Raw genomic sequence first — 23,471 nt, forward strand, 5'->3', positions numbered from 1 at the left:
GGGCTGCTGTGGAGGCCTAGCGCGGGGCGCGGCCTCTGCCAGGGCAGGCGGCTGTGGTCAGAGGGGGCCTCCGGAGCGGAGGTATTTGAGATGGGCAGTGAAGAACATGCTGGAGTTAACCAGGCAAGGAAGGGAGGAGAGATCATTTGAAGCAGAGGGGACACAGTGGAGGCGTGACACAAAAGGGAAGGAAGGTCGTGATCTGTGAGAAGCTCTCTGTAGTGGCTGGAGCGCGGGAAGGCTGCAGCAGGTGACCAGGCTCCTGAGGGGTCAGGGCCATCCTGGGGGAGGGTGACCAGGCTGCTGAGGGGTCAGGGCCATCCTGGGGGAGGGTGACCAGGCTGCTGAGGGATCAGGGCCATCCTGGGGGAGGGGGTGACCAGGCTGCCGAGGGATCAAGGCCATCCTGGGGGAGGGTGACCAGGCTGCTGAGGGATCAGGGCCATCCTGGGAGAAGTCCTAACCTTAGTAGGAGAGCTCAGGCTCTTCCCTGTAGGCAAAAGAAACCATCAAAGGGTTTAATCTCTGTGATGTGATCAGAGAGTTTTTAGGAAGATCATGCCTGCAGGCTAATGGTGCAGGAGAGATTGGAGACCTGTCCCCCTACCCTCTCGCCATGAATCCTTCTCGAGTACCACTGGTGGAGGCTTCTCATGTTCCTAAAAGCTCTGTAGCACCAGTAGGTCCCTAGGCCAGGCTTCAGAATGATGCCAGCCTAGCAGCCCCAGAATCCCCCATAATGTCACTAAAAATAAAGATTCTCAGGCCCCACTCCCTAAATATTAGACTTAGTACATCAGGGCTAGATCCAAGGATCTGTTTTATTTTTTAAAAAATATGATTCTCTTATCTGATTTTGATGCCCAGTCAGGACAGAGCTGAGTTTTTTAGGAGGGGCTTAGCAAATCTGGGTGATGCTGCCCACAGCAAAGTGAAATCCAACTAAATACCCACACATTTCCGTGAACAGATAGCTCTCCTTGGAGATGGATGTAACCCTGTCTCCTTTAGGTGGCTCAGATAGACATGGGATAGGAGACTTGATATTGTGTGGAGAACATGGAATCTGGATCCTGTGTCAGTGCAGCATGATCTGGGCCTGTCACCCTTTTGGACCTCAGTTCTCTTATCTGGAAGCTGGGAGAGCAGGCAGAGTGGGAGCCAGAGGACACGTAAGCATCTGACATTCCCCGAATACTGTCTTGTAACTCTTGGTGTCTCCGGGGTTGCAGGCTACGAATCCAGGGCGTGCAGTGACTCTGAGGAGTCCTCTGAAGTGGACTGCGTGCTGGAGCCTCTCTCTGACAGACGCCTGCTGAAGCTGGGCCCCTGCAGGACACTTGGAGAGGAGGAGCAGCCTCCTGAGGACAGCACCACGCCAGAGGTGGCCAGGAAAGGCCCTAGCACTTGTGGGACCAACAGCATGACAGACAGTGCTGAGTCCGAGGCGTCTGACTCGGCCAACACTGAGAGCCGAGGCTGCAGGACCAGCGGCTCAAGCGAGTCCATGGATGCCCTGGAAGAGGACGACCTGGACGCCTGCTCCTCCGGCAGGTCTGGCTTCTTCCACCTGGGCTCACCAGGCTTCCCAGAGAGTCTTGATTCTGACAGCCAAGAGGACAGGAGCAGGATGGAAACCAGTGGCCTCCTCTGTCTCCTGGACCTGACCCAGCAAGCCAACCCTCAGTGCCAGAAGGCAGAGTTTTCTGAGAGTCCCGCTCCTGAGACCTTCAGCTGGGGACCAGAACTGAGCACAGTCAGGCTGGACCCCAGGCTGTACGAGGACAGCCGGACTGACTACTATAGCCTGCGCTCCAGTGTCACCCCGGCCAGCCGCCTGATTGACAGCTCAGACAGCGCAGCCTCCCGCCAGGGCGGGGGCGTGGCATCCTGGGACCAGCGGGGCGGGACTGAGGCACAGCCCAGCTCCACTCTGGAAGCCCTGGCCTTGGAGGATGGCAGTTCGGATGAGGAATACTATGATGCAGCTGACAAGCTCACACCCCCAGACACCCTCTCAGGTGAGCCTGTGTACTGTGCGGGCAGCTTCCCGGTGCCCACCGGGAGCAAGAACCAGGATTGAAGGAAGACACATGAGTAAAGCAGGGTCCTTGTCCTCTCCTGTGGAGGGCTGCCTGGGCTCAGTGGACCAAATTACACGCGTCGTGACTTTAAGTCAGGGCTACAAAGGAGGTTCAGAGAACTGTGGGCAAGCAGAAAAAAGAGGCATTAATTCAACGGTGGGAATCAGGGAAGGCTTCCCAGGAGAGGTGGCACCTGGGCCAGGCTTTGTGAGATGGACAAAATTTACACAGAAAGAAAAGGGTTTAATGGGTGCCCAGCAGAGGGAGGGGGTCGTGTCATTACTGACCCTGAAGCTACATTAAATGAGGCCTTGAAGCAAGGAGAACCTAACTGACAGGCTGTTGGTGGCCCTTAAGGGTCTCTGACATAAGAGGGCAGGGGATCCATTGGTCATATTTCTTCCAGATTCCTCTGTGACATGGCCTCTGCCTGTCACTGTCCTTCCCCTGAGCCTTCTCCCTGCATTCCTGCCACACAGGCCTCCTTGCCATTCTTTAATTGTGCCCAGCTCTTTCCTACCTCTGGCCTTTGCACATGCTGCTCTTTCCACCTGAAACATTCCTCACCCTGATCTTTGGCTGCTGATGCCCATTCATCCATCTGGCCCCACCGGGAAACTCACTTCTGGGAATATTAAACAGACCACCAAGACTAAGGCAGGTGTCCCCATTCCTGTCACATGCCTTGCACCACTGTGAGTGCTTCCTGCCTGGCACTTAGCACTGCCTGTAATTGCATATTTATTTGTGGAACTTTTATGTTGATGTTTCTCTCCTTTACTAAGCCGAAAACTCCTTTGAGTGCAGGAACTGTGCATTCACACTCATCTCTGTGTTCTGGCACAGAGTGCCTGGCATTTGTTCCCAAATGAATGAATGAATTCTCCACTATCTACCCTGAATTCATTAACTGACTGTGCCCCTAAGTAGAAACCCATGGCCAGATTGTGCCCTGCTCCCCAGAGAACCCAGCCAACTGCAATCCATGCCACCAGTCTTGCCCTGCTGGGCCAGCCTTTGTGCTGAGAGCAAAATGGGGGTGCAGCTGATCATTAGTCAAGGCCTTTCTTTATGATAGTCCAGTCAAGGATATAAGGTCCACACTGGACACTCCTGTTTTTGCAACGAGCCAATGAGGTGCTGTGGAGACAGCCCAGACCTGGGACTCTTGAGCCTGGGGTCTAGCCTGGCCCCTGATTCACTGTGGGAGCCACTCCGTTTGTGGCTTGAGAAACACCCTTGGTCAGTGGCTGAAGGTGGCCTAGGACAGCAGCTTCAAAATTTAGCGAGGCATCAGAATCACCTAAGTAACCTGGCTTAAATCTATAAATTTCTTGATTGCACGCTCACAGATTCTGATTCAGGAGGTGTGAGGAGCAGCCTAGGACTTGATCAGATTTTTAATAAGGTACAGCCAGGTTGGAAAAAAACTGATCTGAGTCTAAGAGCCCTCTGATTCTCAAGTGCTAGGCTATGATCCTAATTCCTTTTGGCTGCTTCCCGGGACTGCACCACAAAAGTGTTTCTTCTCTCAGAAAGATCAGCCCTGTTATGCACCAGACCCCTCACACCAGTGACTGAGAGTCATAGCCACTTTTTTATCAAATGAAAGCTCCTTTGGAACCATCACACATATAGTGATGATAATACCAGCAGCTGTGGCAGCTCCCTTTAGTGAACACCCATTAGGCACAGACCTTGTTCCAGGAACTGGATATGTACTAAGTCATCTAACCAGCATAGCAGTGCTGATTGGCACCACTGGTACTGAATAACTAGGGTTAACATACACACAAAGAGAAAGTGTCAGAAGGATATAAAATAGCTTAGAGAATTGCCAGCAGAGGTGAAGACCGGGTTCAGACACAGGCAGCAACCAGACCAGGAGGCTAAGTAGCAGGATTCCTCTTTGTACTGTCAGGATACTGTGGCTGCAAAGAATGGGCTCTCCTTTTTTTTTTAATCAGTATGTTTGAGTTTGAAATTCTAGGAAATGTTGTGATTGACTTCCTAGGTCATAAATCTGACCACTTGGCTGACATGGATTGGATCTCTTCGTTAATAAGTCCAGCAGACTGTAACCACTGGGGAGATGTCATTCCCTGAAAGGAAGTTGGGGTACTGTAACCAAAAGACAAGGCAATGGATCTTGGGCAAACAAGAATAAAAACTTGTCTGCCACAATGATCATCATCATCTTTCAGATTGAGGAGATCAAGATTTAACATGCCCAAGGTGACGCAGCTCTGCCGGGATTTGAACCCAGGCAACCCTGAGTCCTGAGCCCAAGATCTCTGAGTTCCTTTTTTCCTGCTTTTCATGTACTTTTTCCTTTGTTGATTCTCAGGACCTGGAGCAGCTTCTGCTGCAGAACCCAGTGCCACAAGCTTGCAGAATAAGGGCAACACTTGCAGCCCCGAGGGCAGCTTGAATCCTGGGCCAGATGGGAGAGAGCCAAGCAGAAGAGGGGGAGTGAAGAAGTATGCCAAGACCCTGAGGAAAAGAAGGTCTTTCCTACAGACTGACTACACCTGTCAGGTTTCATTTCCCCTGGTGCCATCAGCCTCCCTGAAGAGTGTGGAAGACGTTTGCTACTACAATCGAGAGCCCTACCTGGCCCTCAGTGCACCCTCCCCAACTGTGTCCTCTCTACAGGATGTGCAAGGTGAGCCTGGACTCCTGGAGACCAAGGCCCTGGGACTGCTGGCTCCCCTGAGGGAGACTCAGAGCAAAAACCCAGCCTCCCGGGCCATGGAGATGGAGCCTGAGACCATGGAAACCAAGTCAGTCATCGACTCTCGAGTGTCTTCTATTTCTGCCATTCGCCTCCGGATTGACCCCAACCACAAAGAGAATTCTGGGATTGCCCCTCTGACCACCACAGTTGCCAGTTCCCCAGGAAACACCCCTCACTGTCACAACCCAGGATCATCTGGTCCAGATACTGCTCAGGAAGGGCCTTCCCAAACCTTATCTACATTTCAAAACTCTGTTGGCCGTGCCCCCAGAGAACTCGCCATGGAGCTTGGGAACAGCACCCCCTGCCTCTCCGATGCTGACCCAAACCCAGACAGAGTCTGCCTGACCATCAGCCCAGGGCCACATGATGTCTCTCGGGGAGACACACGAGAGCTGGGAGGAGTCCAGCTGGAAACAGGATGGGGATACCCATTTACACATCATATGCAAGAACCTGCCCCCCAGGACACAGAGCCTTTGTTGTCTCCTCGAGACAGGCCTAGAAGTGGTGAAAGTGGGATAAATTCAGAAGAGAAGATGGCTTCTTTCCCTACAAAGGACGAACATCAAGGACAGCTCTCTCTGGAACATGATAGAGAAGTTACAGACGAAAATGGCACCAGTTTATTTCATGATGAGTCTGGGAAGGATTCGGGTGACCCCAAGGGTGACGTGCCAAATGCTGTTCTACAGACTACTGGTGTCAGTCCCCCAGCAGGTGAAAAAATAGCCTCCCTCTCCTTGGAGACTCCTGTAACAGGGACTGAGCAGACCCCACCACATTCCCCCACAGACCCCCAAGGACACAGCAGAGAAACCCCAGGCCAAGCCCGTCAGGCCCATGAACAAAAACCGGCAGAGCTGGATTTAAACTCAGGTTACTTGCTTAGGGACCAGACCATTCCATCAGCCTTCCCTCTGGAGCAGGTCAAGGCAGAGCCACTTAACCATGTGACAGGGAAAGACACTGACCCTCAGGACACTCCCCAGCAGGTCTGTTTGAATCCAGGGCCTTGTCTGCCAGAGCCACTACCGTGTCCCCAAGAGGAGCCCTACTTAGAAGGTTCAAGCCATTGTTCGCTGCCAGAAAGCAAAGACAAAAGCCCTAGCATCTGCCTTCCCGCTGAGAAGTCTTTCCTGTGCTTTGCCCCAGAAAGCCATCCTAAAGTTTCTGCCAGTCTCAGGTTGGCCACGTCTTCGGGGTTTGCAGGCGTGAATGAGACAGTGGCCCCCAGGATTGGGATGGAGCAGTGCAGCTGCCAGCTCTCCTATGCCACGTGCTTCCGTGGCCTGCAGCCGGAGACAGAGGAGGAAGACAGGGACTTGGAAGCGTACCCCACAGTCCCCCTCACCTCACCGCCCTCACCCGGAAGCCGGCTGGCCCTGCCCCGGAGACCCACCCGGGCCCACAGCTGCAGCACAGAGCCCCTGTTGAGGAACAGCCACATCTGGCCGGAGTACTGCTCCCGGGCTCTGAGACAGCTGAAAGCTGCCCCTGCCAGCAACCCTGAGGGCTTCATTCAACTCATGGAGAGCTTGCTGGAATTACAGGACATCTTAGAAGCTTCCTGGGGAAATGGAAATAAACACCCCCCCGAGAAGTGCACCTGGCACTTTTCTGAAAGCCGGAGCCGCCTCTGCTTGGGCTCCCAAAAGCTCCTGTCGAGCTGTCAGCACGTGATCAGGATGGACCAGTCCCCCGACGAGATGCAGGATGCCATACGCGACACCTTCCAGCACTTGGTTCAGCTGGCCGGCCTATGCTTCCAGTTCACAGACTGCAGTCGCTGCTCCACCCGGCACAGGGAAGCGGCGGGGAACCTGAGGGATGTGGTGTATACCTATCACCAGTTTGTGGAGGCCGCTAAGCTGACCTGCGAGAGAGGCTACCACGACCTGAGTGTGAAACTCTTGGCCCGTCAGTGCACGGCCCTTACGGCCGCCGTGTTCTGTTTGACCCAGAAGTTCCGGGCGTCCACTGCCTTGTGAGCAGGCCAGTTGCCCAGACTCCCTGCCCTGCCCTGGACACTTCCCTGAGAAGCCCCTGCCATTCCTCCACCCACCCCTCTCAAATGTTTACTATTTAGAGCATTCAAATAAACTGCTGCTTAATCTTTGCCTGAATCACACAGTGATGATAAGTTCGGGTCAAAAGCATTCACTCGTATTTGTTCAATAAACATTCACTGGATACCTACTCTGGGCCAGGCCCTGTGCTAGGAGTTTATTCATAAAGATGAGTAAGACAAGTCCCTGCGCCCGGTCAGGATGTTCACAACCCCTGTGGGTGGGTACAGATATGCAGATTGCCATCAGTAATGTGTGTACCCTAGGAGGAGCATACCCTGAGCGTGTGGAAGCAAGAGGAAGTCACAAACTGTCCCAAAAAAGCAGGGATGAGGGGATAAGGTGAGGTCACTGAAAAACAGTCTTGACTTCTCATATCACACTGATTTGAAAATAAACTTCGAAAACAGGAGTAAGTACATGTGATATTTGATAGATTCTACCCTTCACAAGTTTTGGTTTGCAGCTCCTGCACCTGGATGTCTGGTATTCTTGGCGACCTCGCTGAGACAAGCATAGGTTGCCACTAGGTGGCAGTAAGCTCCTTAGTTGCATGTCTTGCTCCCCTGCCCCTATGTGTGCTCTGTGCTTTCTCTAACATGGACTGCACTTCCTGAATCCTGCACCTTCTATCCGTTTTACCTATCTAAAAAGGCAAACACTGAAGCCCTGGACTAGATTTGCCTTTTTAAGAATAATATTAGAGCAAAAGAAATATATTCAGTACCTCTCTTACTAATCCCACTTGAGCCAGTTAATCCCCATTGATCTTGGTGGGACCTTGGACAAGCTACTTAACCTCTTAGGACCTAGGTCTTCTCTTCTGAATATTCAGGTTACTAATAGTGTCTGCTTTGTAGGGTAGAAATCTAGTAAATACTCAATAAAAGTTAGTAATAATCCTCAAACTTTATGGACACCTCTCCTAGTCTGAAACCCTTCCTTGCATTTTGTTTTCAGACTCCAGGAAGACTGATTTCAAGATATCCTTGGGATGCCTTTTCCCCCTGGCTTCTCTGTCCAGGCCAAGGGTGGCTTAGACACTCATTTTGGGCTATTAGAGTTCATGCAAGGGGTCCCTCTCTCCCTCTGGGGCTCCTGATAAGTTGTGGGCTTAGTTCTTCGTTTGCAATTCATCTCCTCCAAGACCCCTAATTCCTCTCCTTCACTTAGCAAAAGCAGGAGCTGAGGGTGAGGGTGTTAAGCCACATACCCAAGTTCTTGCTGATCAGAAGGAAAGCAATACTTGGAGAAGAGAAGAGAAACTTCCCACCCCCTGTTACCAGTTACTTGTGCCAGGGAGGGATTAATTTTCTTAGAGGCTTGTTTCTTTTCACAGAATATTTTGAATAAAATTGAAATAAGGTTCTTGAAAACAGATTTGAAGTGATTTCATGGCAATGAAAAATAGGAACAATAAGACACTGAAATAATAAAAATCATAGGATGTTACACAGGACTTGAATACTTTTACAAGTAGAAAGCTATGAAGAGCTACATAACTTACATATGTGAACACAATCTGTGTGGTCACCAGGTTAGGGAAGGAGCTCAGGACTTCAACCCAGTCAGGGCTTGAATCCTGGCAGTGTTGTTATAGGCACATCTCTGGACCTCAAATGATGAAAGGAAATAACACTAGTCTCATTTAGAGGGCCTACAGTGTGCCAGATGCCTTATTTAGACACCTTGCATACATTTTCTTATCAACACAATAACCCCCCAGCTAGAGACTGTTATAAAATATATATTCAGCATTATTGTGAGACATGAATACTCACGGAAGTCCTGAGAAACCCCTCATGGCTTTTTAAGAAGCTAGAGTACAGAGGGTTTGCCATGTTTGGCACTTTCTCTGAGATACACAGCCCCCCATATGAGACAGGCAGGATGAGACTGCCTACTCCCCAAGAATCAATTGTTTAATGGCTGAGAAGCTACTGGATATGTATGTACACTCCTTCCTTTCCCACCCATTATCACATTGGTGGATTCATTTTTTTAAACAAACATTCATTGTACACCCATGCCAGAGCACCTGAGGTAGGATTATGGATATAATTAATTGGGTGAGAATCTTGTCTTCAAGGGCTCCTGATACAAGAGATAAGATAACAGAGATGAAGAAAGACAATATAAAGCATGGTATGCTCATGGCCACCAAAGAGAACAGATAAGGTGCTGTGAGAGCTCAAAAAGAAGTAATTTGGGGGTGTTGGGCAGGGGGGAAGAGTGGTGATTAGGGAAGGCAGGAAGGTAGGAGATAGCATTAATTAGAACTAGTATGTCAAGAAGTATTTATTGAGTAGCTACTGGGTGTCAGGCCAGGCTTTGATAGATGGGAAAGTAAGTTTCTCAAAAAAGAAGAAAAATCACGTTTGCTTATTCTTTGACAAATATTTACTGTGCGGTGGCACTGGGAATACAATCATCAATGTAATAGATATAGTCTCCCTCTAGGAACTTATAATTGGTAGGAAAGACACACACACAAAAAGATTACTGATGGGTGAAGGTGAAATAAAGAAAATGAACAGTGTCAGGATGGGACTGGGATGAGCCAATCTTCCCTGAGGTAGTCAGTAAAATCTGCTCTGAAGAGGGAAGGTTTAAGCTGAAGCCTACAGGTTAAGAAGAAGACAGCCCAGGGTAAAAATGAGAGGAGAGGGAACAGTATCTGCAAAGGCTTTTGGTGTGTTTAAAGCATTTCAAGAAGATGGATGTGACTGGAATACAGCAAGCTGGAGGAAGAGTGATAGATGAGGTCAGAGGGGCAGCCAGGAACCACCCATACAAGGCCTTGGGAAGGTTAGATTTTACATCCAAGTGCAATGGGAAGCCACTGAGAGGTTGGAGTAACAGAGACACATAACCATCTGGTAAATGGATGGGGTCTGGCAAAGGGTGGGCAGTGAAACCAGCTGAGTGGCCTTTTCTGTGGAGAAGTGGTCATGAGCTCATTCAAAGGAAAAGTGACAGAGAGGGAGGAGAGGTATTCGGTACAGCTGAGTGCGAGGTGCAGGGACTGGTTAGGTGTGGTGGGAGTCACTGAAGACCATCTGAGCCACTTTGCAAGTCCTACTGAGTGGGAAGCTGAGGCTAGCTTCTGAGCCTTCTGCGGAGGAAAGCATGTTTAGTTTTAGTATTTTACAAGCTGCTCCAGTAGCAGGTAAAGGATGGATTAAGCGTGGACTGGGGACGAGGTGGGAGGTGCTGGAGAAGCTGTGGAAATTAAAGTCTCCAGGGGGAAAATTGTGAGGCCAAAGACTGATACAACAAGGCTGTGGTTTCTGAAGCAGGAGGTATTTCAGCCTCATTACTGGTAGGGTCTCTCGAAAGGGTGACCCCGTAGGTCTGCAGGAATAAAAGGGAAAGTGGCTGATAGTGGGTTTTTTTTTTTTTTTAATCAGGCCAAGGCTTGGGCAAGTCTCTTCAGCTCCCTGAGACTCAGTTTCCCTGTGGATATGTGAGGCGAGATGGAGGAGGGAGAGTAGCCAGACTCTAGACTCACTCGTGACCTGTCCAAGCCGGGATACCTGTTATGATCCTGGACGGCCAGGTAGTGGTAAGGGGTGCTGTGTCAGCTTGTGGGCTCTGCTGGTTGTGGGGAAGCCCAGAGGAGTGCAAAGCCCCCGGGATGAGAGACGAGGGGCGGTTTGAGTCCAGTTTCAGCCCAGTTTCGCTGTCTCTAGCCATTGACAGCCATCAAGACCCCTGGTCACCTGCAGCAGCCCTCTGCGGTGGCCACGCGGCTGAGACTGTATGCCCAGCTAACATGTGAGGAAACGGAGGCTTAGCTAGGCGCGCCAACCTTCCAGCGGGACACAGCTCCCTGGTATCACGGAGGAGCGTGGGAGCCGAAGCCGAAGCCTCGCGTGGGCGGTGCACACAGACGGGCCAGGCGGAAAACGGCAACTCCCAGAATGCCTTTCTGAGAGGGGCAGGAACCGGAAGTGAGGTCGGAGGCGGGGCCTGTCGGACGCCGCCGCCGCTGCGTGAGGGGACGGTTTCAGGTACGCCGGGGCTTGTTGCCGAGGTGGGGAGGGACTTGGGGGGGGGTACCCCTGGGACTGCCGCCTCGTTCGCGGGCGGGACAGACGCCTGGGAAGCAGACGCCTGCCCAGCAGTCGTATGGGCTCGTGTGCCCCACCTTCTTAGTACTGTTGCTTCCCCTCGCACTCACAGCCTGTGGGCCAGACGGCGCGTACTCGCGGGCAACTCTCGAGCCAGGGGTCGGGGGTTCTAGTGCTGAAGGTCCCAGAGGAGTGGAGCCAGCTTGTGGCTAAAACTTCGAATGAGGGGATGAGAGAAGCTTGCAAACAGTCTGGTTCATCACTTAGCTTAGAAAAATTCTGAGGAGGGTGGGTGGAGGAGGCTTTATTAATTCAGCAAGTCTTTATTGAGCGTGTGTTATGTACCAAGCCCATTCCTAGACATAGAGGATATAGTGAACAAAGCAAACAGAACACTTGCTTACATTACAGGAATGGGAAAGTTAAGACAAAAAAATGAGTAAAACGTGTGCCATGTTGGATAGTGAAAATCTGAATGACGTGATGAAGGTAGTCATAATTATCTGGGGGAGAAGGTTGGCGGTAAAGAGAACAGCAAATGCAAAGGTCCTAAGGTAGGAATATCCTTGGTATGTTAAAAACAAAAAACAAAAAAAACCCCAGCAACAGCAGGCAGACCAGACAGTATAGAGAACGATGGATAATCAGTATAGGCCACTGTAAGTGTTGAGACAAGGATCAATAAACAGTCTATAACAGAAATAGAAGGGGGTTTTATCTGAGCCAAACAGAGAATTATAGCCTGGGAGACATAGATTCAAGAAGCACTTGAATTCCACTGGACTGCAGAATAGGGGAGGCTTATAAAGGCAAAAACTGCAAGGTTATAGTTAGTTACATGAGTTACTTATCAAGAATTATAATTGGAGCTGGCAAGAAGTAAGGGTGCTTGTTAAACAGGGATTGGTTGGTGTCTGAAATGGCTGCATAGTTACATAGGGAGGCCTTGGGACTGAAATGTTGCATCTGGCAGGTGTTCTGAATATGGCTGATGGTGTCCTTGGGTCTGGTACAGCTCAGAGTTGAGGTTCTCAGTGGTGCAGAGACATTTTTGAGACCAGATGTTCAGTGGCTGCCCAACTCCATTTTTGTATGCCTGAACATTAAATACTCCATTATAATTTCAATTTGTCATCAACTTAAGCAGATATCTCACACAGATATATTATGAATTACCTGTAAGTTGCATAAAAAACTGAATATCATTAGTAATCAAAGAAATTCAAATTAAAACCCAATGAGGTTCCACTACACAAAAATGGCTAAGATTAAGAACCCTGACAACAGCAAATGTTGGGGATGATGCAGAGCATCTAGAGCTCTTAAACACTGCTGACAGCAGTGTAAAATGGTACAGTTACTCTGGGAAGCTGATGGTGGTTTCTTATGAGTTAAATAGCATCCGTCTTATGACCCAACGATTCTACTGTTAGTACTTGGCAAATAGATATTAAAGCATATGTCCACGAAAACACTTGTATGAGAATTTCACTTCTTCTTGGCAGCTTTATTCCTAATAGCCCCAAACTGGAAAAATTTCAAATGTCTGTCAACAGAGGAATTTAAAAAATAGTGGTATATTCAGGCATGGAATACTACTCAGCAATAAAAAGAAACAAATGACTGGTACATGAAGCACTATGTATGAATCTCAAAAACATGTGGGGCAAAATGTCACTTTCAAAGAGTACACACTGAATCCATTTAAATAACATTTTATAAAGCACAACTAATCTATGGTTATAGAAAAAGAACACATTTCTTTTGGAAGGCAGTGGGAATGGGATGGAGATTGACTTGGAGAGTGCAGAAGAAAGGGAACTTTCTGGAGTGATGGAAATGTTCTGTATCTTGATAGAGGTGTGGGTAACACTGTGCGCTTGTGAGAAACTCATTGAGCTGATATATTCCTACCCTTGACCTGCCACACACACACACACACACACACACAAACTCACTGAGCTATACCCTTAAAATCTTGGCATTTTCTTTATGTAAATTATAGCTCAAAAGAACTTAATTAACAGAAATAATTAAAGTCAAAGTAATTAACAGAAGAATTCAAAATAAGAGGGTTACCTTAACTGATCTGAATTTTATTGTTTCATAGGGAAAGTTGATGAATCAAGAAGTAATAGTGTAGGGGAGGGTATAGCTCATGTGGTAGAGTGTTTGCTTAACATGCACGGGGTGCTGGGTTCAATCCCCAGTACCTCCTCCAAATATAAATGAATGAATAAGCCTAGTTACCTCCCCCCTCCCAAAATAAATTGAAATTAAGAAGTAATGGTGTAAGCATATGATTTCAGGTTAAGAAGTTAATTACCAGAACTAAAAATACCTGGTTAACAAGGGTTGCCCCTCTAGAGGTGAAAGGGAGGGAGGATCATTACTTTTCATTATAAATAGGTCTTTTTACCACATGCAAGGATCATATTACGTAGATTTACTTTTTCAAAGATGTACTTCTCTTAAGATGTTGGTAGCACATTGGACTCAGAGGAGCAGCCGTGAGCAATGGTAATACCATTCTCTGTGACACTTAACTGTAGACTAGAGCACTTCTTACTCATATCTCCCTCAGAGATTTTGAACACCACTTTGAAATTATGACATTTGTCAAGTGTGCTGTAACAGTGGTTCTTCATATTCTTCTACCTCAGCACTTCTGATGAATATTAAACGTTTTCACTGTGACTATGGCTTTCTGCTTCAGTGCTATTTAACTGAGTTAGGGGAGGGAATAGGTAGTTTGGAAAAATGAATTCTGATATATCACTAGCAACTTAGAGTTCTTGGTTGGTTTGGGGCCACTCTTTACCATAATTTTTGGCTAGCTCTAACCCTCCCAGGATGTTTCTAGTATAGGACTTTGCATAGAGTAGATGCTTAGTAAATATTTGCTAAAGGAATGATTTTGAAAATAAACGGAAGCATAACGAGATAGGTGGATTTTGCCATCTCTATCTCACTCTCAAGTCATATTTCACAGAACACAGTAAGTGAGCATATCTGTGTCACTGGAGCAATGAAGAATCACTGATTGCTTGGAGGTGTCAGGAGTTGTGCTTGTCTTCTAAGAAGTGGAGTTGGTTTCCTTACTACTGAAATGTTTCTGTGTTGACTCATTTTTCTGGAAGATACACATGCTTATCCATTCAGTAAGTCTATGTTAGTATTTTACACACTTCTACTTCTTCAGTAACACAATAACACTATTTTGTCATTTGGATATAGGGAAATGCCCCTGCAAGTGAAATAATGTAACATCTCACATAATTGTGACTTTTCCTAATCTGGTTGAAAAGGGCAGAGGACTATGTACATGGACTGGAAATTGGAACGGAGTGCTCAGAAAACAGAGTCACATGTGCTGCAGGAGCAAGAAGTCACCCTAGAGGGCACAGGCGAAGATGGTATCTCTGAAAGCTTCCAGCTTCTACAGATTGATGTGGAATGTGAGCATCAGGAGGGGGAGACCCTGCCCACAGGCAATGCAGTGTGGTGCTCGGTGAGTGTAGTGAGTTGTCTGGTCATGGGCTTTCAGATGATGGAATGTCCCAGAGACCCCTCTTCTAAGGACAGATACTGGTGACAAAAAGACTGGGAATGAGTTTGGTGTATTCCAAGGGATGAATTTCCTGTTAACTGGTTTGAGGTTTCATTTCCATTTGAGTCATAAAAAAAGTAAATGAAGTTCAAGAGGAATCAGAAGGGTCAGGAAATCTCAACTCTCCCTAGTAAATTTACCATGACCATGGGCATGTCACATTTGTTTTCTGGGGTTCTGCTTTCTCTAAACACAATCTAGTCCATTTTTGTTTTAAAGGTTAATCTCCCTTTTGTCTCCTAACTTTATGTTTAAATTTAAAAAATAACTAAGTAACTATTTCTAATATTCATTTTCCTTTTTGGTGCTTATGAAGTTCTCAAACAATTTTGTTTTCTGGATAACATAAGAAAAATGTCCAAAGAAAACAGAGACGCTGGGAAAAGACAGTTGCAGCAAAGAAGAGTAAAAGAAAACAAGAAAAAGAAAGAAGAAAAGCTAATCGTGTAGAAAATTCAGGTAACAGTAAATCAGATGGCTGGTGTAATTATAGTTATTTCTTAGCAAACTGGTATCTGCATGTTCCTAGGAGAATAGGAATATAGTTCTTAAGTAAAAACAAACATCTGGGAAGTAGGACCTATTGTCCTATTTTATTGGGAATCAAAATGTCAAAGCAAATTTAAGACTACCTTTCATGCTAGGTTCAGTGCTAAGAATTTTACATGGATACTGTAAGGGGTTGGTACTTGTAATATCCCCATTTTGTAGGTGAAGAGATTGAGGCTCAAAGAAATTGAATAACATTCCCAAGGTCATATAGGTAGTAAATGAACAAATTGAACTGATTTAGTCCCAGCAGTGTGCTCCAGAGCCCACATCTTACAATTCTGCTATACCTAGACTGCATAATGAATGAACACCTGGCATGAGCTTCAAGTTTCTCTTCATATGCAAAAAGTTCTCACCTGGCTGGGGAGATTTGTTTCTTACTGAATATTATTCTGTTTTCCCGCTTATTCCTTTCTGATATTTCTACTCTAGGCATCTGCCCCCAGCACAGCAAACGTTTTCTGAAATCCTTAACCAAGGAAAGACTTTTGGAAGCCAAACACTCGGGACCAAGACTCTGTATTGATTTGAGTATGACCAATCACATGTCTAAGAAGGTAGAACATCCATTAAATTCTGAGTTCCTGCTCACATGAGGGAGTTCCAGGGGGAGTGGCTTCACATAGAATATGACCTGCTCCAGCTTCTGTGATTCTCCTGTAAACCAGCAAATATATTTAGTTTTCTACACGTGGCTAGTAAGTTCTGAGATGACTGTTATAAGGAATCATGATGAGAATAGACGTACATCCTATGGTTTAGTTTAAAATTTTTTACCTTATCTTCTGTTTTGAGCCCAATACCTTTCTTTGCCTCTGTGTTCATGGTGTCCCCAGTCTAGATGGAGCCTTTTGGATTTAATTCTCCAGAGATGAAATCTTTGGCCTTCTGCTGGTGAAAGGAATATTTGCCTGGTTGCATACTGAGGGGAGATTACCTGGTGGGAGGTCTTTCTGCAAAGAATGTGTTTTAAAAGGCCTCCCACTGACCCTATTAGTGAAGGAGGGATTTTTCACCCTAGATATGGCGATGACTGAACACACAGCACTCAACCCTGGGCAGTTAAGACTGATAGCAGTTTATTAGTCACATGTACTCAGCCGAGGGGAGGATGACACTGCATGCTATGCAGGGCTACATGGGGCTACAGTCGGGAACAGAATGAACAAGGAGGGGCTGTGGGGAGCAGACTTTGTAATAACAACAAGGTGGGGTGCTTCCTAATTCCTGCAAGAGACATGATTAGTTTTTTGGAATACTTCTGTGGACTGGCAGGGAATTGAAACCTACTATTTAGGGATAAGCAGGAACGCTTTATCAAAGGAATCTCTTTGATTAAAAGGATTGTTTAGCTAGTGGACCTTATCTGTGGGAGCAGAATTGAGAGGGGAACTTGCAGTTAGGCCATTCAAGGCCTTCCTGGTTTTCACCAGATATCAAGGCAGCACACAGTATTGGTCCCTGGTGTTAAGCCTTACACCACAAAACAAACCTTTATGTTCCAACATCCCTGTTGTATGTGCTAGTGTTTGTATTTTTTTTTTCAGAGAAATTAGGAAAACTGAAGACCTAGAGTTCTTACATGGAACCTACTATAGCCCTTTGAAAAGATCAACCAAGAATTTTCTATTCTTTGTATTGCGATGTCAGATTCAAACAAACCCAAAGCTTTTTTTTTTTTTTTCCTGTACTGAACCAAATCAGGGCAGATTGTGAAACTACCTTTCTATAAGAATGATGTCTCTGAATTAGGATGGAAAGTTAAAACTTCCAAGCCTATGACATCTGGAGTTAGGGAAAAGGTGCCAAGTTTAACTGGTGGAGTATAAAAATGTCTCTACAGTAATCTAACCTCTTTTTAATAGTAAACATCACATGGTAAGATTTTAGAATGAAAGCTAGAAGAAAAATTATAGCAGATCCAGAGGAAGGAAGAGGTCTCAATTTTTCCATTAACTTGCTAATTCTGGATTAGTGTAATTACCTTAACTTTCATCTATAAGGTATGATGCCATGGGGTGTAACATACACACATACATGCATGTACTCCTGGAGTAAAAGGGGCCATTCTAGTTCATGAGATTTCCCAGAGTAGTATTCAGTGAACTTCCTGACTAACCATTTGTTGATAATGCATCCAGAAAGAGTGGGCCTGTTTCCACCCTAAGTTGTCCTTACTTCTTTGAAGGAATTAAGTAGACTAGCTGGACAGATCCGAAGGTTGTATGGTTCAAATAAAAAAGCTGACAGGCCGTTTTGGATCTGCCTCACTGGATTCACCACAGACAGTCCCCTGTATGAAGAATGTTTGAGGATGAATGATGGATTTTCTAGTTATCTGGTAAGCCTCATTTTATATATTTGAATTGCCATCTAAAAAGTAGGTTGGGGTGGGTAATAGGTTTTTTTTTTAACTTTTTCATATTTTGATGTAAAAAAGATATATTTATATATAAATTATATGTTTTCACTATTACAGTCTTAAAGAATTTATAACCCAATCAGTTCTTATATTTTCTAATTTTCATCCTTCCACTGCACTGGCAAACTAATATTAAACCGGCAACTAGGACTGTATTTTGTATCCAGTGTATTGTATGCTAGACTGTGTGCTCTAGCAGTGTTTTAGGAAAATGGTATGACTCCTTTCTTGTTTTTAGTAGTGCAGAGTTAGGCAACATGAGTTTTGAGGGGAAGAGAGAATTCCTATGGGAGTAATACAGATATAAGATGAGTTTTAGGGAGTACTAAGTTACTTTCAGTACTTTCCCTAGGATCTCTTAAATGTAGTGATTGATATACAGGCAAGAATCCAGATCATTGCCTAAGAAATGCCGCTGAAAATACCTTTGTGTGTTTGCATTATGTAGCTGACACGGAGTGTGAAAAGTGCCCTGTGCAGTGCCACACAGTTAGTCATGTTTGCTGCTACCTGAACAATCCCTCTTGTAATGCAGCCATTTCTAGCTTTACTGTTCTGTACACATTTTATGATTCCTATATGTGAGCCAAACAGACCCACTCTCAGGGCCACATAGTCCCGTCCCCTTGTCTTCATGCTTTTCTTAGGTGATTCCCTCCACTTTGAATACTTCTTTTTGTACGTGTCTATCTCGCCTCTTTTCAGAAACCAAGTCCCAGCATTCCCTTCATTAGAAGGTTGTCCCTGCTGTTGTCATTCCCTCTCCATGGTCGTGGGGCATGATCCCTGTACATCTGTTAGGTCCTCATATCACTTTCTGTCTCATTTTGTCAGGCTGAATGTCTGTACCTTTCTGCTTCTCGTCCCCAACTCAGCACTTTCTGAGAACAGGTTGTCTGACATACTTCCCCTTGATGCACCTGGAGCCATGCCTGATAGAACCTAGGTGCCCCGTAACTGGTTGCTGCAGTGTGGGCTATGTCTTAACCTAGTTCATGCTACATTGGATTATTTACATTTTTTAGCTAGACATAACAGAAGACGACTGCTTTAGCTTATTTCCTCTGGAAACCCTTGTGTACCTGACTCCAGACTCAGAACATGGTATGTACTTTACTGCATGCATTCATGTAGAACATTGCTTCTAGCCCTTTATTTCATTATTCCCAGTATCAGAATTTGTTAAAGCCACCCAAGGTGTATCCAAGAAAAAAAGGAATGGACATTAATTGCACACCTCTTATGGACAGAGACCTCACTGGATACTTAGTATTTGTCCTACTGTGTGCACACAGCTGCACAGATTTAGAGTCTCCCATCTTCAGAAGGACCTTATGAGGTACTTGGTAATCCTTCTCAGTTTCCCTAGTCACCTCCCCACGTTGACCCTTTTTGGATCAGTGTTAGATATATATATTTTTTTCCCCAGAAAATCATCTGTTTCACATAGTTTTCAATTTTGTTGTATTAAGTTGATCTCAGTATGCTCTTCTAGTTATTTTACATTCCTCTCAGATTTTGTCTCCTTTCTGAATTCTAATGATGATTTGAATCTGCTACCTTTTTTTCATGACGAGATATGCTAAAGGTTATCTATTTAATTGGTCTTTTCAGAGTTAGCAAGTCTACTGTTTTTTTGTTTTCTATGTCATTAAATTTCTACTTCTATCATTCTTTCTTTTTACATTCTTTGGATTTAGAAATGATAAAACAGATTGATCTCAATGGCTTTCATTTTTTCATTAGCTCTTGAAGATGTTGATCTAAACAAAGTTTACATCCTTGGTGGACTTGTGGATGAGAGTGTTCAGAAGGTAAGTGCACATTTTAGGTCCAACAACTGCATTTTGAAAAGTGGTGCTTACTTTTAGAGGCACTTGCCCTGTCATAATCTTACCCAAAAGGCCTAAAAACTTGGAGGGAATAGGAAGAAGGAACCTTTTCTGCCTAGGTTGGCCCTCCCACAGGCGGAGTTCCCTCTCTCCTCAGCAGTGTCAGCAACCCTGACCTGACGGAATCCAGTCAGGAGCTGGAATGGGGAGTATTTGGTAATTATATAAACAGCTATTATTGATTTCCTTTTTTCTCTATTCTCTTCAGGTCTGCAGGAATAACTCTGATTTTGACCAAGGGAGCTTTGACTCAACATTCTTACCAGCTATTTGTTCTTTGTGAAAGAGTAGTTTGTTCCTTCTTAGGTCATCTTCCCTGTTAACAGACGTCTTACCCCATAATCTCAGCCTCAATAGGACTGTCCAGATTTCTTCTGTTGAATTGGAATTTTATTGGAAAAATTGGTGTTTTGAAATAGGTTTCTATTATATAAATATTAGTTGAGATAACCTTGTTTATATTTACTAAATAACATTGTATAGACAATTAATTATATACACACACACACACACATATAGTTAAAATGTATAAAAAGGAGTACAGTGAAAAGTAAGTTTCCCTCATCCTTGTCTCCTAGTGTCTGCTGCCTATGGCAACCATGATTTTCTTATGTATCCTTCTTGATATATTCTGTGATCACACAGTATATGTTTAGGGGTATATTTTATATATTTTTTTTCATGTATGTGAGTATATCTGTTTCATATATATATATATATATATACATATATATATATATGAGATATATACACATATTTAATACAGGTGATACTTAACTGAATTGCATTTATTCTAAAAAAGTCAGTGTTCCATGACTCCCTAGTGGTAAACTAAAACATTAGCAGGGGGTGCATGGGGAGCTCTAAAGAATGTCAGCTAATAAATAAGAAATGCATGATAGAATTTTAAAATCATCATTTTGTCACTCCCAGGGTAATAACTGACTCAGGGAATTGAATGAAAGATTGTGACGGAACTGACTATTCATGTGGTCCTAAAGTACCACCCCACAGATTATAAAGGCAAAAATGTACCATTACAATGAAATGATCTGGAGGTCAGCATCTTGACAAATGATCAAACTTAGAATCACCAGTGTGCCTCCCAATGTGATGGACTCTCACCTGTGAAGTATTCTTGCTAGAAAATGTTTAAACTGAATTTAATCATAAACAGATCCGTATGGGACATTCTGCAAGACAACTGGGCCAGACTTTGAAAAAAGTCAATGTAATGAAAACGGAAATAGTCACAGGGATTATTTTAGATTAAAAGAGATTAATAAGACGTAAGAGCCAAATGCCGTCTCCCACAGCACAGTGACATCCTTTTTTTTGAAGCAGGTAGTTGACCTTCCCAGAGCTTCTTATGAGGTAGTGAACATAATTTAAACATCAGTCCATGACTCAGGGGTATCTTTAAAGGAACGTTAGTTACTGTACTCTGACACTACATGGCCTCAGATTGTTGGACTTCTTGAGTTCTGTCTCCTTTTTGTGGTTTTCAGAGCCTTTCCCTTCCTTTGAGCTGTATGCTCTCATACATTAATGCTGTCTTATTGCTGGTGGTGTACCTGACTCGAATCCTGTCTCCCTTATTTCTAATTTGCTGCTACCAGTTCAATGTGACTGAAAACTCCAGAATTGGGTCTTACTGAGTTAGGGCCAGGAGTATTCTCCACTGATTGATTAGACTTGGATTTTTGGATGCAGACTGTGGCTGCAGATATGCTTCTTTTAACTTATTTCCTTCTTGACTGTTAAGTAGTAGTGAGTGAAAGCTAGTGGATAGATGAGTGAGGTGTTGCTGCACAAGCCATTTCTTACTTGCCACAAGTAAATACTCTTCATTATCTATACTTTCTTCCACTCTACCATAGGCTACTTAATTTTAATATACTTATCATTTAATTATGATTACAGATGGAAATTGAGGCAGTAAATGAGGATTCTCACAATTTACTCTGCATATTACAATGAGAATATCTTCGTGTATTATTTTTATAAGAATAATATTTAACTGTGATTTACAGAAGGTGACATTTCAAAAGGCCCAAGAACATTCAGTCAAGACCGCCCGCTTGCCAATCCAGGAATACATGGTCAGACGCCAGAATGAGAAAAACTATCATTCAGAGATCTTGGCCATCAATCAAGGTACTCCTCACACGGCCCACACTTAATATGTGTTAGTTCTGGTGCTGCTGCTTTGCATCGTGTTTAAGTATAAAAGGCTCTTGAAGCAGTCTCCCGTGTGACTGATGTGCTTGGACTTTACTGTATGCATGTATTCTGGCCTCTCAAGCATTTTTCATTTTCTTCCTCTCAGGCATTTTTCATTTTCTTCCTGGTTCACAATTACGTTAAAGATAATTGAAATTGTTCCCTTGTCCTAACTGCCATGCCTTCAACCCATCACTGGCTTTGTCCTTCGGGATTCAGTTCCCAGGCATCTTGGCTGCTCCCTTCCCCATCCCAGGCCACATCAGGGCCCCTCTGTTGTGTTCCCATTGTACTGTGTTCCTTTCGGTTGCAGCACTGTTCATTCACAAGCCTGTATCCCTCAGTGTAAGCTGAGGTCCTTTGTAGGCAAGCAGGGATCTAGTAACGTGTGTGGTACAGAGTAAATCTGTTGAATGAAATATTCCAGAACATCTTTTTCCTCATTTGCTAGTTCTTTTTCTTGTTTATGGTAACTCTGTTTTGTTTACCTTTCTAACAGTATTTGATATCCTATCCACTTACTTTGATACTCAAAACTGGCCTGAAGCATTGAAGAAAGGAGTTTCTTCCAGAAAAGGCTATGTTCTTCAGAACTCAGTGGAATGATGGACAGCCTAAGGTTGCAGCTGCAGGAGGCGAAGTTGTTGCAGGTGCCTTGACCAAAGAGCAGAGCAGAGGATGTTGGCGGCATTCATTTGCCTTTACTTGACATCTGGACTCTTCACTAGGATAGGAGTTACTAACAGGGACCAACCACATTTTGTGCTCTTTTGTTTCTCCCATAGTGCCTGGCTCACAGGAAGTGCCCAGATATATGCTAAGTAAAAAGTTTACATAACAATGAATTAGCCCTAAAACTACATGACTTTGGATGTGTTAATTCATGTTTTGTACACTTACTTATGAAGATGATAGAGATAGCTTAAATACTCAGTTATCGTTATATCAAGAGTTTAATTTTCACTACACCAGCATCATAAAGTTGACTTTCTCCAGCCACTTCGATCATGCTGATTTTCCCCTACTCAGTAGTAAGCTGTATGTATGCTTTGCAGGATCAGCCTGTCCTAACTTAGCCCTACTTTAAGCCCCAGCAGCACTTTGTTCCCATCTGTGACTCCTACTCTGTCTCCCCTGTTCTGAGTATGGGCATGGTGGGCTTCTCTCTTCCTAGCTGGAGCCTTCTAACAATTTGTGGGAGTATCTCTATATCCTTCTGAGCCTTGTGCAAACTAGTCTTCATATATACTTGCAATTAACAGATCAAACTGAAAAGCAGAAACACAGTATTAAGCCTAACTTGAAAATATCCAGAAAATACATTGCATCTGACATGAGCATGTTATAACCTAAAATCTGTGACCCTTTTGTCATGTCCTAGTCAGGTGGAGTTGCTTCAGTTACTCTGGCCAGTTTGGGTTAGTAAACTTGATAACTAAGCTGCTAGCAAATTCAGAAAATGTGTCCTATATCTCAAAAGAACCGAAAGTTTACTTCTGTGTTCTGTCCACTCTCCTTCACAATTTAATCCCTCAAGAGCTATGATTGCTTGATAAGTTATGTGTGTCTTTTTACTACTTAAAAATGACCCAGTCTTCAGGAAACCTCTTTAGGAATACAAAATGCTCCTTGTTCTTTAACAACATATTGAATGAGTTCTATAATCTGTCATCCCAAAGGGCCTCCTATGGATAGGCTTCAGGGGTCTGTAGCTCTTTCTTACATTCTCAGGGAGGTCTCTGACCCCAGAACCACTGACCTGGATCATCAGCCAGGCTCCATTTTCACCTTTAAAGGCTTTGCTTAAAA

The 23,471-nt window shown here is 44.8% G+C and overlaps 2 protein-coding genes across 12 annotated transcripts in view; both read left to right on the forward strand.

Moving 5' to 3' along the window:
- Nucleotides 1-7,021, forward strand: part of FRMPD1 (FERM and PDZ domain containing 1) — a 119,670-nt gene extending 112,649 nt beyond the window's left edge. For all 6 annotated transcript variants that reach the window (XM_072959754.1, XM_072959755.1, XM_072959756.1 and 3 more), the window contains 2 exons: nt 1,233-2,021; nt 4,432-7,021. In XM_072959754.1, coding sequence (XP_072815855.1) covers nt 1,233-2,021; nt 4,432-6,812 — 3,170 coding nt within the window. In that variant the 3' untranslated portion in view covers nt 6,813-7,021. The remainder of the gene's footprint in view (nt 1-1,232; nt 2,022-4,431) is intronic.
- A 3,792-nt stretch (nt 7,022-10,813) lies between these two features.
- Nucleotides 10,814-23,101, forward strand: TRMT10B (tRNA methyltransferase 10B). 6 transcript variants are annotated; one of them, XM_072959767.1, is made up of 10 exons: nt 10,846-10,903; nt 11,375-11,517; nt 14,272-14,421; nt 14,924-15,032; nt 15,558-15,682; nt 17,314-17,466; nt 18,573-18,651; nt 19,294-19,361; nt 21,473-21,596; nt 22,162-23,101. In XM_072959767.1, the coding sequence occupies exons 3-10, from the start codon at nt 14,377-14,379 to the stop codon at nt 22,266-22,268; spliced, it is 810 nt and encodes a 269-aa protein (XP_072815868.1). In that variant the 5' UTR covers nt 10,846-10,903; nt 11,375-11,517; nt 14,272-14,376; the 3' UTR covers nt 22,269-23,101. The 6 variants fall into 6 exon arrangements, with proteins under 6 accessions (XP_072815867.1, XP_006204140.1, XP_015094464.1 ...); XM_072959764.1 differs by having other exon boundaries at nt 10,851-10,903; nt 14,272-14,474; XM_072959766.1 differs by lacking the exon at nt 11,375-11,517 and having other exon boundaries at nt 10,814-10,903.
- Nucleotides 23,102-23,471: the final 370 nt, after the last annotated feature.

Source organism: Vicugna pacos, chromosome 4, assembly GCF_048564905.1.
Source record: "Vicugna pacos chromosome 4, VicPac4, whole genome shotgun sequence".
Classification (NCBI taxonomy): Eukaryota; Metazoa; Chordata; class Mammalia; order Artiodactyla; family Camelidae; genus Vicugna; species Vicugna pacos.

Bases quoted from the DNA above. Each gene is read 5' to 3' on its own strand.
- TRMT10B (XM_006204078.4), top strand. From the start codon at position 14,283: ATGTACATGGACTGGAAATTGGAACGGAGTGCTCAGAAAACAGAGTCA. The intron at 17,467-18,572 runs GTAAGCCTCATT...TACATTTTTTAG, and splicing joins ATGGATTTTCTAGTTATCTG to CTAGACATAACAGAAGACGA. The intron at 18,652-19,293 runs GTATGTACTTTA...TTTTTTCATTAG, and splicing joins GACTCCAGACTCAGAACATG to CTCTTGAAGATGTTGATCTA.